The following is an 18,478-nucleotide window of genomic DNA, read 5'->3' on the forward strand; positions in this document are numbered from 1 at the left end:
TAAGATTGGGTAACGGGTCAAAATAAGTTGGGTCAAAAGGGGTAAGTTTTGTATGGTGCGGGTCAGTTTGACCCATAACACTTTAAGAGCATTGAATACAGTCAATGACAACAAATAATATTGTTAAAAAAAACCCAAATATTTAGAGAGTGAAAATGGGTTGGGTAACTGGTCAAGTGGGTCTTCTTTTGTACATGATAAAAATGGGTTAAATACTTATCTAAACCATTTTATTGAAAACACTAATCAGGTTTTATGCATTGAAATTTAAAAAGTACTCTTTATGTGACTTTGACTTATTTGAACCAATATGGTTAAAGGCTTTGAATACTTTCAATAAACGGGTCAAATTTTACATTAAGAAAGCATAAGATTAAGAATACTCACGCTTGCTTTTAAGAGAACACATTCTACAGTAGCGTTTGAAACAAAATCAAAACGTGAATTTATTAAAATAAAAAAATATTAATAATAATCAGCAACTTCATTAACAAATTTAATTAAATAGTAGCAAAAATAACGCACCATCAGCGGGAACACTGAGTCCAGGCACCCGATCAACACCAAGACTTTCAATAAGTTCTATAAAACAAACAATAAGATGACAAATATCAAAATAAAGCATAGTAGCATACAAATATAAGCTAACAATTTAGAGAATTAAATAAACACGTTACAACATTACCATTTGTTAAAGCATCAATATAATTAACTGATCGTCGACACATACGCAATGAAAGTATGCAACTGGATGAAATAGCAGCACTCATTTGCACATCATGAACATCACACATAACAAATCATTACAACCTAACGACACTGTTCACAAACATTCGTCGTGAAGACACATTTTTGATACAACACCCACACAAAAAATGAAAAACATAAAGACTACAACACAATATCTCCAACCACAAACATGATTGTGAAACTAAATATTATGATCAAGCTATTAGCAGGTCAACATAAATGCAAATAAAACTGTGAACAGAATAGGGGCAACAACAAACAACTTAAACAATGGACAATACAATCCAATATCAATTTAAAATGCACACAATGATTAAAAAAATAGTCACTTAAATCCTTCAACAACAAAACATTATACATAAATAATAAGAAAGTTCTCATGTAAAGCATTTAATTAGTTTTTATTTTTATATATAAAAAAGCCAGTACTAACTACTGATATAAAAACACAAATCCAACATCATTTCAAGTAAGCCCGCACTAAATTCTAGATCATATAAGTATGAGATAATGAAATTAGTGATCAACTATCAAATATCTATTCTTTGATGAGTATAAAAAGCAATCACTAAGGAAACTGGACTACTTCCGACTTGTTCCTCTCATCATGATACGTTTGACAAATTTCCCATTTCGTCAATTTTGTAATTTTATAAGATCGATCAATAGCTTTTTCAAACCAACTTACATAAATTGAAAGCTACAATTGGTCTACCCGACGAAAACGGTTCCTTCATGTTAGCTTCCATCATTATAATCCATCTTTTCATTTAGTAAACAACCTTCAAACGGGAAAAAAAAAATGTTACGACTAAAGGAGTAAAACAACTGAACGTGCATCATTAATCCACAACTCTAACCTTGTTCATAGCAATCAATCATTCAAACATAAAACATTGTTCATAATTCATATCATTAATTCAAAACTTTATAACATCTAAATTTAGATTAAACACATATTTATTTACATGTTCACACTAAATCACTCAACTCAAACAAATACTTACTTCACTATATTCAAACCATAATATTATAAAGATAGTAAAACAACGAACAACAGCAAATACCTTAAATATTACAGCAACCAAAACTTGACAGACCTCCACAACCTACTGAAAAATAAAAGAAAGCAAAATAATACATCATCTATTATAAATGCGTGAAACCGCCAATATTCCAGATAATAAATCATACATCGACGATTTCGAAAGAAATCAAAAAAAAAATCAACAACCAATATCAAACATGTTAGATGAAGCAACAACAATATGTAACAACACAAAACACACAACCAATATCAAACATCTAAGATGAAGCAGCAACTAAATATTTAGCACAGAAAAACCAAAATAAGAAAACGTGCGATTGCAAAAATTCAAACTGAGAAGAAGCTTAACAACTATTCAATTTAGTGTTTGAACTAAATCTCAGTAACCTGAAATTGACAATGACTGATTTAAACCAAAACATTCTTGAAGAAATATTTTAATCGTCCAACCTCTGTAACCGACAAGATGACCGGAAAAGATTGAAGCGATTTCAATTAATCCTAATGGGTTTGTAATCCTGAACCTAACAATGGTCGCTATGGTCCATGTGATTTGTTAACCGAAATTCGACGACTTGTTCCTCACAAAGCAATCGATCGGTTACAATACTAACCTTGTTAATCGATTGTTGGTACCACAAATAAGTTGAGTAGAATCTAACGCGATTTAGAAAATCACCAAGATAAAAATCGACAGATTGCAAGTGTGCATAAAGGGAAACCGTCGATAATTTAAAACCATCGAAAACACCACTGGATTTGTTACAACCACCACAAACCTCTGATTTTTTTAGTTTCCGTAACGATGGAATTTATCTTCGTCTTCATCAAGCCGGCTTATCTTCGTCTTCATAAGACCGACTTAAACTTCCGGCGGTACACATGTGAATCTGGTAATAGTATACAAAATTTATATGGTTTCGTAGAGAAAAATACAACGAATTCATTGGTGGTAGTGGTGTTACCTAATACGGCGGAAATAATCAGAAATCGATCATAGGTGTTTAGGGTTTTTTCAGTTTTTAAGAGAGGTAGATAGATTTGGGAAAGTAACCTGTTTGCAGAAACGATAAAATATGGGAGATTTATCAGATGTAAGTTGTCTAGGTGTAATTTTTCCAGCTTTCTAGGTAATAAAATTAAAAATGTTTGATTGGTCCACTTGGCAGCGAATTTCTGAAAAAAGGGACAACATGACACGTTGGATTTAACCTTTACGCTTTGTAAAAGGTAGAGATATATGTATATGTATATGTATGTATATGCATCATGTATTCATTGTGAAGGAAACACTTTAACTCCCTAGTCTTTAAACTATTTGCATTTCCAACCCTTGAAAATATATTGCTTTACGTATTTTTTTTTTCCTTTTTTGTCTCACGTGGTGTACAATCACCATGAATAAAACTCATTTAGACCGCTTGTAGCGGTTGTCAAGCGACGGCGTCGCAGCCTATAAGGCATGGGGCCACGCCTCCTCTCCAATATATCGTGGCATTGGATGACCAAAATTATTGATGACGATTCGGATAATGAAAAAATTGTTAATTTTGTTAGTAGTTTGGCGGAAGAAGAAGTGGGGGAGAAGCTAGTAGTTTGCGAGTCTCTCGAACCCGAGTTTATATTCCAAGGGATCGTGAAAGTGCGGCTGAGAGGTTATTCATTGATTATTTTGCGGATTCACCAGTGTATCCGGAAAAAAACTTCAAGCGACGTTTTCGAATGAGTCGTCAATTATTTCTCCGAATTATCGAAGGTATATCTAACTTTAATAGTAGCGATATTCCAGATTATTTTATGTATTTTATGGAACGTCCCGATGCAGCTGGTCATCAAAGTTTGACAATACTATAAAAGTGTATTGCGGCCATACGTCAAATGGCGTATGGAACTACACCTGATTTGTTTGACGAATACATTAAAATTGGTGAGAAAACGGCTGCTTTATGTTTAGATAATTTTTGCAAATGTGTATTTCATTTGTTTGCTATAGAGCATTTGAGAAAGCCAACAACCGAAGATATTGCTCGGCTTTATAATTTTCACGCCCAAAAACATGGTTTACCGAGTATGTTTGGTATTATTGATTGTATGCATTGGGAGTGGAAGAATCGTCCTGTTGCCTGGTGTGATGACCCGTCCAAATCCATTTGGACGAATACATCATTCATCGATTTCACAGTGAGGTACTGACCTCTACATGATACGTTTTGTAAACATTGCATTCTTTTGAAAAGACACACCATAAATGAATATCAAATTCTAAGGTTTTTGACATTTGATGATTTCTACATATAGACGATCACCGTATATAATAGTTTACAATACTACATCCGTTGACAATGCAGTCAAAATAAGATACATGGTGATGATTTTGTGAATGCAACGTTTTCTCGAATAAAGCATGTATGACTCCATGCACATAGCTTGTATAACGTATAAGCAAACAGCGGAAGACTTCTAGGAACCTGAGAATAAACATGCTTAAAAGTGTCAACACAAAGGTTGGTGAGTTCATAGTTTTAGTGTTGCGCATAATCTGTATATAAAGGTGGATCACAAGATTTTAGTTGTTTCATCCAGAAACGTTTATCAAAATATTCTACAAGATTGAGCACCCTGGTAACTAAACTTTAACGTCTATATAATAAGTACTCCTGTTTTAACATACATGCAACCAACATGTATAATACACGCAAACCAACGTGTACTAAACTCAAATAGCATACGTCTGTTTTATAGTTCAGGTTAGGGTTTCTATACCTAGAACAGACGGGGATGTCAAGCCCTATGGATCCATATACAACTACTCGCGTCCACTAGTTCTTATAACTTTCAGTTACTAGTTACCAAAGCTAAGGAATTTACGGTTCAAACTCGGTGTAGAATTTAGTATGTACTTGTATCCATTTCGTTTAAAATAAAGTGCATGTATTCTCAGCCCATAAATATAAATTGCAAAAGCAATTAAAAAGGGAGCATATGAAACTCACCTTAGCAGTACATAAGGCCATTCACCGAAATGTGACCGAAACTCAGAATGCAAAATAACCGTAGATCTCAACCTAGAGAACATATGTTGGTCAATATATGTCTAACAAGCTAGGTCTGGTCATAGTGTATCACAATCCTAATGCTCGAGACCGACATGCAAAAGTTAACAAAAGTCATTTCAAAAGTCAACCTGACCCAATATGATCTTTAAATCTATACATATTTATTAACATAGTATAAGTCTTGATAATTAAACGAATTTATAGTTTATCAAATTCAAAATATTATTTATTTCAGTAGCTATATTATATTTGAATTATCATGGCAATCGAAAATATTTTATTATTTCACATAGTTTTCCAATACTTGTAAAATCAGATTATAGTATTTATAAAGCTTTAAAACATGATAAGACAGTCAACTTTGACAATTGTTCAACAAGACGAGACGTGCCTTGTATAGAAATTCATTTACTCGATTAGTAATATCTAAAAAATCCAATTTATCAATCTCATAGACAGGTTATTTAAATATTAATTTACAGTTTCAAACACAATTTCAATTAACGTCAAACATAATTCGGTTGACCATATCTTTTAATCCGTTCATCAAAATCACGCGATTTCTAAATGAAAAGTTAATAATTTTTCGCCAGCTTTCCAAAAACATGCATATCATATACTTTATATCAGTAGCATATGTATTAAATTCGTGATTAATCATAAACTATCTAACGACAAAATTATAGCATACAAGCATGCATAAACATATATACTCGAGCACTAGACATGGATACACTATTAATATATAAAAGATAAGATATGAATGCTCACGTATCAATATTGTGATTCAATATTGTAGGAAAGTACGTAGACGCAACGGAGATGATAAACACTAGTTTGACTCACGAGCAATACCCTCGAACCATACCCATAACATCCATAGCTATAACCCATATTTTCCTTAGCTCTATCCCGCTCGAAAAGCTCATTTTGAAATAACTCGTTCATGACTTCGTCGTAGTATTTTATGTATAATAATAATACAACTTAATAATAATACTAAGACTAATAATAATAATCTTAATAATAATAATAATAATAATAATAATAATAATAATAATAATAATAATAATAATAATAATAATAATAATAATAATAATAATAATAATAATAATAATAATAATTTAAAATGATACGGAGTAAATTGAATGAAACAAGAATCAGAAACGAGTTCAATTTATAGATGTTTGCCACCAGCCCCTTCCATGTGATCGCATGGGTTTGGTGGGTAAGTGCCATGCGATCGCATGGCCTGTAAATCCAGCTCATGGTCGTTTGTTATTTAGCTTGTCGACATATTATTATATAATATATATAATATATTTAATTTATATTAATTAATTATACATTATATTATATTCACGTGCATAGTTGACTTGTAATTTTAGGTCCGATGACTTGTACGTTATCACTTGACTTATGTCCCGGTTCCGGATTTTCGAACGTTACTTCGTATGCTTTAATAACTTGTACTTTACGTTTCGCGACGTATACCTTTGTCAAAATATAGACTTAACTTACCAATAACTATATTACCCGAAGTGTATCTTGTACGTTCGAGTGCTTTGGTCATTTGCGTCTATAAATTAACGTCTTAATATATAATAATATTATTTTAAATCAAAACGTTTTATATCTAAGTTAATATTATACTTTATAACATTTGTAAAATATACATTCATTTTCATTTTGAAATAGTGCTTTACTGTAGCAAAATGATTTTTACTGTAGCAAATAGTGGTTTTCGAAAACACTGTAGATTTTCGGGTACTGTAACAATTCGAAAATACTGTAGCAAATTAGTGTTTTACTTGTTCATCTTAAACGTTTTAGTTAACTTATCTAAATATCAATTGAATCAATAAACGAATGTTACTATCGTTTACTAAATAACTTGTAATTATATATATATGTATATATCTTTATTTAATATACATAAATCAGTTTTTAAATACACATTGCAAGTTATTTATAATTAATTTTAATAATTAATATTCCAACTTATTGTGTGTGTGTATATATATATATATATATATATATATATATATATATATATATATCTATTTACAAATAGATGTTCGTGAATCGACGGTCAATAGTCAAAGGTTAACTGAATATATAACATTAGTTCAAAAAATTTGAGAATCAATATTACAGACTTTGTTTATCTTGTCAAAATCATATAAAGATTAAGTTTTAAATTTGGTCAGAAATTTCTGGGTCGTCACACCTGGCAAGGACAATATACTAGAGGTGATAAAAAAAAGGGCCGTCCATTATGCTTGAAGCAGTCGCCTCTCAAGATTTGCAGATATGGCATGGATTCTTTGATATGGCAGGTGCAAACAACGACATTAACGTTTTAAATTATTCACCTTTGTTCAACAGTATAAAGGATGGCACTACTCCACCTTCACCATTTGATGTAAACGGGCATCACTACGATAGAGTGTATTACCTAGATGATGGTATATACCCTGATTGGACTATGTTGGTCAAAGAACCCCATGCTTCAACTGATGAACCGCGAAAAAAATTTAAACGGTTTCAAGAAAGTGCCAGAAAAGATATTGAGCGTGCATTTGGAGTATTACAGGGTAGATTTGCAATGTTAAAAACTCCGGCGAGATCTTTGGACTTCAAAAAAATTAGAAGACACATGTATGCTTGTCTCGTATTACATAACATAATTCAAGAATATAACGGTTTTGTTATTGGGCAGAGAGAAGAAAGAATGATAAAAAATAACCCACCACGACTGTTAGAAAGGGATTTGAGGGATCGAGATGTAAGGGTTAAGGAAATAAGAGATAGGCAAGTTCACAGAAAGTTAGAGGCAGATTGAACCGAGCACATTTGGAACTTATCACCTTACTGTTGTATCGCTAATGAGTAATTTGTTATGTATTTTCTAGTTTCATTTAGGAATTTTAAATTATGTAATTTTTTATTTAGTAATTTAAATTTATGTACTTCATGTTTACTTATTTCCATAAAATATAGCCGTTTATTGCATTGATTTCTAAAACGATTACATTAATTCCTAAAAATAGAAAAACAAATTAGTTCCTAAAACAATTCCTAACGGTTTTCTTCATCAAACATAGTTATCAATCTTCATAATCGCGAATATCGTATTGTTGAAACGGCGGAGATTCAAGTACATATTCATCTTCACTTTCCTCAATGGTGTAGGTTTCATCACTAAATTCAGTATAGAGCCTAATTGATTGCTTACGTACCAAAGCTTGCCCAATCAAAACAAACCGATCGTAGTCTTATTCAAGTAGCGTGGCGGGACTGTTAGATATTTTGAAATATCAAACTTGTCTAAAACAATATGGTATGTCTCCTTGGAGATATTTAAGCAGCTTCAAAAAGTTACCACACTTACGCACATCCATGAAATAATCTCGTGTTTCGTAAGGTGTATAATTCATCAATTATCGATCAAATGCACCTCCGTAATGAACTTTTACGCAAACATTCAACGGACTCATTTTGAATAATTGAGATAGTTTTAGGAGAAATGAAGTGTGTGTTATGATTTGAGATGGGTGAGTGTTTAAAAGGGGAAAAAACAAAAACTAGCCGTTAGGAAGAAAAAAACGTGGTTCAAATATAGCCGTTGTAACTAAAAAAATATTTTTAAAATATAAAAATAATAATATAAAAAATTAAATAAAACACAAAAATACATAAAAATCAAAAATAAAATGTCACATCAACATTCCACTAACCCACCCACACCACCACTGCTTCACACAAATAACTCACACGTCCTAGTCATTAAAAAAGTATAGAAAGCAACACACGCCCCCAACGCACGCCCTCAACCACTACAAATAGTCTTAAGATCTTCTAGTACTACAGTAAATACAAATTTTTTGGTACAGTAGATAAGAAGCTGGTTTAGAGACTTTAGTTTTAATAACCAATCAGAATTGAATACTTGGTTTATTAATTATTTTCCTTTTTATTTATTTTATTATTTAAGCTATTTTATTATTTAAGTTAGTATGGATGGCACCCGCGGATCGTGAGCGCAGATCCACTACATCCATCACCCGCACCTGTGGATGTTTTGATGATCCATTAGCCCGCGAACCTAGGTTAACGAATTTATTTTTAGATCCATGTCCGTACCCACGGATATTCACGAGTCGCGATTCTACTTGCGAATCTTATTAATGAAGTATATGTAAATTAAAGTAATCAAAAATCAAAAATAAATATCATTACCCAATTCAAAGTGACATGAAAAATATCATCCATCATATACCTATCTTTATGATATACGTATTAAAATGAAAAAAATATATATTAATTATACTTTTTTGCTCATAATGTGAAGTTACAATAGTTAAAATTAACAATCAAAATTTAGTTGCTAAAACTAATCATATAGTATTGACGAATTACTAAAGTGATAGGTGAAAAAATTAGTTTTTATTAAAATAGTCTAATAAACAAAACAAACAAAACATGTTTTGATTATATAATACATGTAATGTGTAGTTGTGGGATACTTTAGTTACTAAAAAGTTCGATACCAAAATGATACGAGAAATGTAAAAACTTACACTGAGTAAATTATTACCTATTGGCCATTGATTCAAGGTGGCGATTTTCACCGACTTAGAACGGGTATATCCGTGAATTATTCAAACGGGTATTACGGATTTTTGGATCGGATTTTACACGCAACAGATCTATTACATCCATCACCCACCCGCAACCCATCTGCGGATAAAGATTTTTTATTTTATCCGTCCATCAAACATGCGGGTACCTGCGAATCTCGAATTGTTTTAAATCCATTGCCGTAGATGGGCGACCCATAGTTTGAGGTCCCTTGATATAGTCAGGGTGGACCAAAGAAGGGGCAGGGTGGGGCGCCCCAGTGGTTTTTCAATTTTCAGTGAATTTTTTTTCGGTTTTTCGATTTTGTCTTCGGTAGAAATTTTATTTTGCCCCAAACCCTTCTTATTTTGCCCCAAAACCTTCGTAGTTTGCCCCAAAACCTTCGTAGTTTGCCCCAAAACCTTCATATTTTGCCCAAAAAACTCTATATTTTGCCCAAAACACTCTATATTTTGCACCAAAACCTCCATATTTTGAAGAAAAAAAAATTCTCCCTCGATGAAAAAATTTTCTAAGTCCGCCACTGGTCATATAGCCATAACAAGTAATAGTTTCAAAAGTATTTCGTAATAAAAACATCATTACACGACTTTTTTTATATAAGGTGTCACACAATTATTAATTTTATAAAAAAAATTGTATTTGTAGTATCTTAAAATTTAAATATATTAGATTAGATAATAATATAATAATAAATATAATAAAATATACTTATAGGAGTAATCATACAAAAGGTCACCAAGATATTCTTGTATATTGGTGACAACCAAAAGTCAAGTGGATGTGTAAAGTTTTGAATAGTATAAAGAAATTGTAGATCATTGACGAATTGGCCTCTGTATATATGTGATGATCCGCTCAAATTCCTTTGGACGAATACATCATTCATCGGTTTCACAGTGAGGTACTGACCTCTACATGATATGTTTTATAAACATTGCATTCTTTTGAAAAGACACACCATAATTGAATATCAAATTCCAAAGTTTTTGACGTTTGATGATTTCTACATATAGACAATCACCGTAATTAATAGTTTACAATACTACATCCGTTGATAATGCAGTCAAAATAAGATATATGATGATAATTTTGTGAATGCAACGTTTTCTCGAATAAAGCATGTATGACTCCATGCACATAGCTTGTATCACATATAAGCAAACAGTGGAAGACTTCTAGGAACCTGAGAATAAACATGCTTAAAAGTGTCAACACAAAGGTTGGTGAGTTCATAGTTTTAATGTTGCGCATAATCTGTATATAAAGGTGGATCACAAGATTTCAGTTGTTTCATCCAGAAACGTTTATCAAAATATTCTACAAGATTGAGCACCCTGGTAACTAAGCTTTAATGTATATATAATAAGTACCCCTGTTTTAACATACATGCAATCAACATGTACAATACATGCAAACCAACGTGTACTAAACTCAAATAGCATACGTCTGTTTTATAGTTCAGGCTAGGGTTTCTATGACAACCCAGAAATTTTCAACTAAATTTAAACATAATCTTTATATAATTTTGACACGTTAAGCGAAGTTTGATATTGGGTGTATCAATTTTTTTTTTTTAACTATTTTCACGAATTCATTTAACTTTGACAAATCCCGACGATTTACGAACAAATAATTGTAAATAAAATATATATATATAAACTTGAAATATAATACGATTTAATTGTGTAAAATAATATACAAGATAATATAGTTGTTGTATTATTATTATTACTTTAATTATTATTATATTAAATTAATATCATTATTATAATTAAAATAAGTATTATTAGTATTAATATTAAAAGTATTCTTATTATTATATATTTACTAATTATTGATAATATATATATATATATGTATATATATATATATATATATATATATATATATATATATATATATATATATAAAACAGAAACCGGATTAAATTAGGTATTCAACTTTTTCATTTTTTTATATTTCTTTTTGCTATCTGACCGTGAATCCAGTATTAGCTAATAACAAACGATTTCAGAGATATCATATCTGCTTTCTGTATTTTTATTTTTTATTTTTTTCTGTGGAATCATGAATTATGAGTCGACAATCCATTCATCATATTTATATAATCGAATCTTGATAATGCCAAAAATGAACACATATTTTATAGCATTATTCCCCAAGAAAGACAAGATTTTAGTTGGTATTGTTCGATTTACAAGCAATATTCGTTTAAATATTAAAAAGTGAAGACAAAAGGCAGATTCGACAAATTGAAGACAAAAAGGTCCAAAGAGCTAAAAAGTACAAGATACAACTAAAAAGGTTCAAAATATTGATGAGGAACGTCTCAAAATGACAAGAGTACAAGTTACAAGACGCAAAGTACGCGATTTAAAATAATACGCGAAGACGTCCGAAAATCCGGAACCGGGACCTGAGCCTAGAAGAAACGCCCGACGTAACGGACCAAAAATATCTACTCAACTATGCATATAAATATAATATAATATATAAATAATTATTAAAATTATTTATATATTTATATTATTTATTTATTATGTCGGCAAGCTAGAAAACAAATGATCCTGAGCTGGAAATCACGGCCATGCGAGTCGCATGGCCTAATGCCCAAACTCATGCGACTCGCATGAGTACCTTTTCCAGGCCACCTTCTATTTAAAGCGACTTCGTGATCCGTTTTTACTTACACCATAAAATCTATTTCTCTCTTCTCTCATATATACGATATATATATATATAATTTATATTTTAATTTTAATTATAATTATAATTCTAATAATAAGGGTATGTTAGCGAATGTTGTAAGGGTGTAAGTCGAAATTCTGTCCGTATAACGCTACGCTATTTTTTAATCATTGTAAGTTATGTTCAACCTTTTTATATTAATGTCTCGTAGCTAAGTTATTATTATGCTTATTTAAAACGAAGTAATCATGATGTTGGACTAATTACTTAAATTGGGTAATTGGGCTTTGTACCATAATTGGGGTTTGGATAAAAGAACGACACTTGTGGAAATTAGACTATGGGCTATTAATGGGCTTTATATTTGTTTAACTAAATGATAGTTTGTTAATGTTAATATAAAGATTTACAATTGGGCGTCCTTATAAATTACCATATACACTCGATCGGACACGATGGGCGGGGTATTTATATGTACGAATAATCGTTCATTTAACCGGACACGGGAATGGATTAATAGCCACTAGAATAATTAAAACAGGGGTGAAATTACATTCAAGGGTAATTGGTGTAATTGTTAACAAAGTAGTAAAACCTTGGTTTACACGCAGTCGATAACCTGGTGTATTCATTAAACAAAGTATTAAAACCTTGTTACAATTCGAATCCCCAATTAGTTGGAATATTTAACTTTGGGTATAATAATAATTTGACGAGGACACTCGCACTTTATATTTATGACTGATGGACTGTTATGGACAAAAACCAGACGGACATATTAAATAATCCAGGACAAAGGACAATTAACCCATGGGCATAAAACTAAAATCAACACGTCGAACATCATGATTACGGAAGTTTAAATAAGCATAATTCTTTTATTTCATATTTAATTTACTTTATTTTATATTTAATTGCACTTCTAATTATCGCACTTTTATTTATTGTTATTTAATCGCACTTTTAATTATCGTACTTTTTAATTATCGCAATTTTATTATCGTTATTTACTTTACGCTTTAATTTAAGTCTTGTATTTATTTTATATTTTACATTAGGTTTTAACTGCGACTAAAGTCTTAAAATCGACAAACCGGTCATTAAACGGTAAAAACCCCCCTTTATAATAATAATATTACTTATATATATATTTGTATTTTTATAAAAGTAAACTAATATAGCGTTGAGCTTTGTTTAAAGATTTCCCTGTGGAACGAACCGGACTTACTAAAAACTACACTACTGTACGATTAGGTACACTGCCTATAAGTGTTGTAGCAAGGTTTAAGTATGTCCATTCTATAAATAAATAAATATCTTGTGTAAAATTGTATCGTATTTAATAGTTTTTTTCTGCTAAAATTAATAACTATTTTATATACACCTCGCATAACATCAAGTATTTTTGGCGCCGCTGCCGGGGAACGCCGAAGCGAAACGTCAATATAAAAAAAATTTATTAATTCTTAATTAGTTTTTATAATAAATATATATTTTTAATTAAAAAAAATATATATATAAAAATTTAAAATCTATTAAAACCCAAAAAAAAAATATATTAAAATCTATTTTTAAGTTTTTTTTTATTATTTATAAAATTATAAAGTATTATTTTTTAGTTTTTTTTTAAAATTAATTTTTTTTATATATTTTATTTTAAATTTAAAACAGAAAATATTAATACAATTAATAAATATTTAAAATATTACGAACTGAACCTGTTGTTTGAACCCCCATTTGAACCGGCTCAGCAGGTCATGCGACTCGCATGACCTTTTCCCCTGAACCCATGCGACTCGCATGATGGTTCTGACAGGCCACAATCTTTGCCCTAATTCTGCATTTAATGCGGGGTAATATATTATTATTATTATAAAACCTAGTTTGTTTTTATTATTATTAATTAAGTTTTTAATTTAATTATTTTTAATTACTTTTAATTAGTTTTATTATATTTAAAACTTAATACTTTAATATAATTAATATAAAAATAATATTTTAATAAAAATTGTATTTTTTTTATCACTTTTTATTTCTTTTAATATTTTGTACTTTTTAATCGTTTAGCGTAATTTTTATATTTTTATTGTTCGTACTTAGTTTTTAGACATAGTATTTGCCGTAGTAATTTTAGATTTTTAGGCTTTGCCGTAAACTCTCTTAAGTGCTTATTCCTTAGATTAAGTATTAGGTGCTTTAGAATTTTGCGACGCCTTTTTAAGTTTTAGTTTCTTTTTTAAGTTATTTCCATTTGGGATTTAGTTTTTCCTGTAAGCTTTAATATTTTTAGACACCTTTTACTATGTATCAATTATCATTCCAATTAGTAATTTCAATTTGCGATTATAATTTTAAGTTAGTTGTAGTAATAAGGTTAGGTTAGTCAAGTATTTTTAAGTTTTTATAAGTTTCTTTTATTTTTCCGTCACCTTTTATTTTTCAACCATTTTTCGTTTTTTGACCTTTTTCGACGAACTCTTTTTCTCTCTTATTTCTCGCCATTCTAGTTTTTAGGACATAGATTTTTATTCTACTTCTAATCTAAATTTCTTAAAATTACAAAAATTTATTTTAAGTGGTTAAATTAATAGACATCAAAATTTTCTGGTTCGTAGTAATAGTTGGATTTGTACGTGGACCGGGTTATTGGAGCCAAACAGTCCTCAATTATATTGAGACCAAACGAATCCTGCCCCTCTGCTGCATCTTTTGGCTATTCGAAACGTGGGCAAAATCAGAAAAGTCTATTAATTGGATAACTTATTATAATTTTTCTTTCCTTTTTAAAACTAATAGGATATTCAGTGAATGCACCGAGCAAGACGTTCATCACCTTTTGTACGTTCACCACCTGTAACTAGATCAAGACATTTAGCAAATATAACCGCCGTTGATTTTTCTTTAGAATCATCATCCAGTCGACCAAGTACTTCAGTTCAAATTTCCGATAATCCATTTTTTGAACCCGACCTCACAATTGAGAATCCGGAGAATATTCAGGAACGGTTCATAGATCCTGAACCATTAAACTTTCCCCCGGAACCACCAATCATTCAAACAGAGATTGTTGAGGAATGAACCATTAAATCAGAATCATCTAGTGATACCGATTCAACAAATTCAATTATGGAGAATCTGGAACCTCTAAGTATGGAAGACCGAATGAGAGCTAAACGCACTGGCCAAGGTCACGCAATTACTCATCCAGACATTAATGCGCCAGATTATGAAATCAAAGGACAAATTCTACACATGGTAACTAATCAATGCCAATTTAGTGGTGCGCCGAAGGAAGATCCTAATGAACATCTACGAACCTTTAATAGGATCTGCACACTATTTAAAATCCGAGAAGTGGAGGATGAACAGATATATCTCATGTTATTTCCCTGGACTTTAAAGGGAGAAGCCAAAGATTGGTTGGAATCGTTACCTGAAGGGGCGATCGATACATGGGACGTTTTAGTTGACAAATTTCTTAAACAATTCTTTCCTGCATCTAAAGCCGTAAGACTTCAAGCAGAAATTGTTACGTTTACACAGAAACCAAATGAAACTCTATATGAGGCGTGGACAAGATATGGAAAGTTATTAAGAGGATGTCCGCAACATGGTTTAGACACCTGTCAAATAGTGCAAATATTCTACCAAGGATGTGACATCACTACAAGAAAAGACATAGATATAGCAGCTGGTGGTTCTATTATGAAGAAAACCGAAACTGATGCTTACAAAATTATTGATAACACTGCTTCCCACTCACATGAGTGGCACCAAGAAAAAGATATCATTAGATCATCTAAAGCAGCTAGAGCCGATTCTAGCCATGACTTAGATTCCATTTCCGCAAAGATAGATGCTGTGGAGAGACGAATGGAAAAGATGACTAAAGATATTCACTCAATACGAATTAGTTGTGAGCAGTGTGGAGGACCACATTTGACAAAAGATTGTCTCAGTATTGAATTAACAATGGAACAAAGAGAGAATATTTCATACATAAACCAAAGGCCTGGAAATAATTATCAGAATAATTATCAACCGCCAAGACCGATTTACAATCAAAACCAGAATTATAACCGAAATATTCCATACAACAACCAACAAGGTCCTAGCAATCAACAAGTATCCAATAATACTTACAATCAGCAAAGACCTAATTTTCAAAACAAACCACCACAACAAACCGATGATAAAAAGCCAAATTTAGAAGATATGATGACGAAGCTAGTTGAAACTCAAACGCAGTTTTTCACATCTCAAAAACAAACTAATGAACAAAATGCTCAAGCATTTAGAAATCAACAAGCTTCTATTCAAAATCTGGAACAAGAAGTAAGTAACCTAGCAAGGTTAATAGGTGAAAGAAAACCGGGAAGTTTACCGAGCGATACAAATGCTAACCCCAGGAATGAAACAGCTAAAGCTATTACCACAAGAAGTGGTACAACACTTAAACCACCTGAAATACCTGTAACTTCTAATGAAACTATTCCTACTCCACAAGAACCACAACCTGATCAAGATAAGGAAAAAGAACCGGTAGTTGAAAAAGTTAATGAAGATAACACAGTTAAGGATAAACCTTATGTTAAACCATACCAACCACCACTTCCTTACCCGAGTAAAATGAAGAAAGAAAAACTTGAAGCCGAGCAATCCAAATTTTTGGATATGTTTAAACAGATAAATGTAAATCTTCCTTTCATTGATGTGATTTCAGGAATGCCAAGATATGCTAAATTCTTGAAAGATCTAATCTCAAATAGAAAGAAAATGGAAGAACTCTCGGCTGTTACTATGAATGCTAATTGTTCAGCAGTGCTGTTGAATAAGATACCAGAAAAACTATCTGATCCAGGAAGTTTCACAATTCCATATTTTCTGGGTAGTCTTAGTTCAATAGAAGCATTGGCAGACTTAGGTGCTAGTATAAATCTAATGCCGTATTCACTATACGCTAAACTAGACCTTGGAGAATTGAAATCAACCAGAATAAGCATACAACTAGCCGATAGATCAATAAAATATCCTAGAGGGATAATGGAGAACATGCTAGTTAAAGTTGGTACTTTAGTATTTCCAGTAGATTTTGTTGTTTTGGACATGGAAGAAGATTCTCAAGTTCCTCTCATATTAGGAAGACCATTCTTAAACACGGCTAAAGCAATGATAGACGTGTTCGGTAAGAAACTGACCCTAAGTATAGAGGATGAGAGTGTTACCTTTTCAGTTGATAGAGCAATGCAACAACCACAATCTGCAGATGATACATGTTATTATATTCAAACTATAGATGCACATGCAGAATTATTAGAAGAATTTCCAGAATTACAAGGAACAGGAGAATGTTCTTTAGGAGAAGGTAATGAACCAATTGATGAAGCTGAAATGTTAGCTACACTTATAGCTAATGGATATGAACCAACAACAGAAGAAATTCAAATGCTAAAAGAAGAAGACAGATATCGATACAAATCATCGATAGAAGAACCTCCGAAATTAGAGTTAAAGCCACTTCCAAACCATTTGGAATACGCTTATTTACATGGTGAATCTGAATTACCTGTAATAATATCGTCTTCTCTTACTGAAAATGAGAAATCACAACTCATTTCTGTGTTGAAAGCTCATAAACCCGCCATTGCATGGAAGATTCATGATATTAAAGGAATAAGTCCTTCGTATTGCACACATAAAATCCTTATGGAAGAAGGTCATAAAACGTATGTGCAACGCCAATGAAGACTAAATCCTAATATGCAAGATGTAGTTAAGAAAGAGATTATTAAACTGCTAGATGCAGGTCTAATTTATCCAATCTCTGATAGTCCATGGGTAAGCCCAGTTCAATGCGTGCCTAAGAAGGGTGGCATGACTGTCATTACAAATGAGAAAAATGAGCTTATTCCTACTAGGACTGTAACAGGATGGCGTGTGTGTATTGATTATAGAAAATTAAATGACGCCACCAGAAAAGATCACTTTCCCTTACCTTTCATAGATCAAATGTTGGAAAGATTAGCCGGAAATAGTTACTATTGTTTTCTAGATGGATTTTCCGGATCTTTTCAAATTCCAATAGCACCCGAAGACCAAGAGAAAACCACATTCACGTGCCCTTATGGTACTTTTGCTTACAAACGCATGCCATTTGGACTTTGCAACGCCCCTGCAACCTTTCAAAGGTGTATGATGGCGATTTTTCACGACATGATAGAAGAATGCATGGAAGTATTCATGGATGACTTTTCAGTCTTCGGTGATACATTTAAATCATGTCTAGTTA

General features: G+C 31.6%; 1 protein-coding gene across 1 annotated transcript; it reads left to right on the forward strand.

Annotated features, from left to right (window-relative positions):
• The first annotated feature begins 7,132 nt into the window (after positions 1 to 7,132).
• LOC139860144 (uncharacterized) lies at positions 7,133 to 7,699 on the forward strand. Its single transcript, XM_071848916.1, has one exon. It carries the CDS (start codon positions 7,133 to 7,135, stop codon positions 7,697 to 7,699), a length of 567 nt encoding a protein of 188 aa, XP_071705017.1.
• Positions 7,700 to 18,478: the final 10,779 nt, after the last annotated feature.

The sequence above is a fragment of the Rutidosis leptorrhynchoides genome, chromosome 7 (genome assembly GCF_046630445.1).
Source record: "Rutidosis leptorrhynchoides isolate AG116_Rl617_1_P2 chromosome 7, CSIRO_AGI_Rlap_v1, whole genome shotgun sequence".
In the NCBI taxonomy this organism is placed as follows: Eukaryota; Viridiplantae; Streptophyta; class Magnoliopsida; order Asterales; family Asteraceae; genus Rutidosis; species Rutidosis leptorrhynchoides.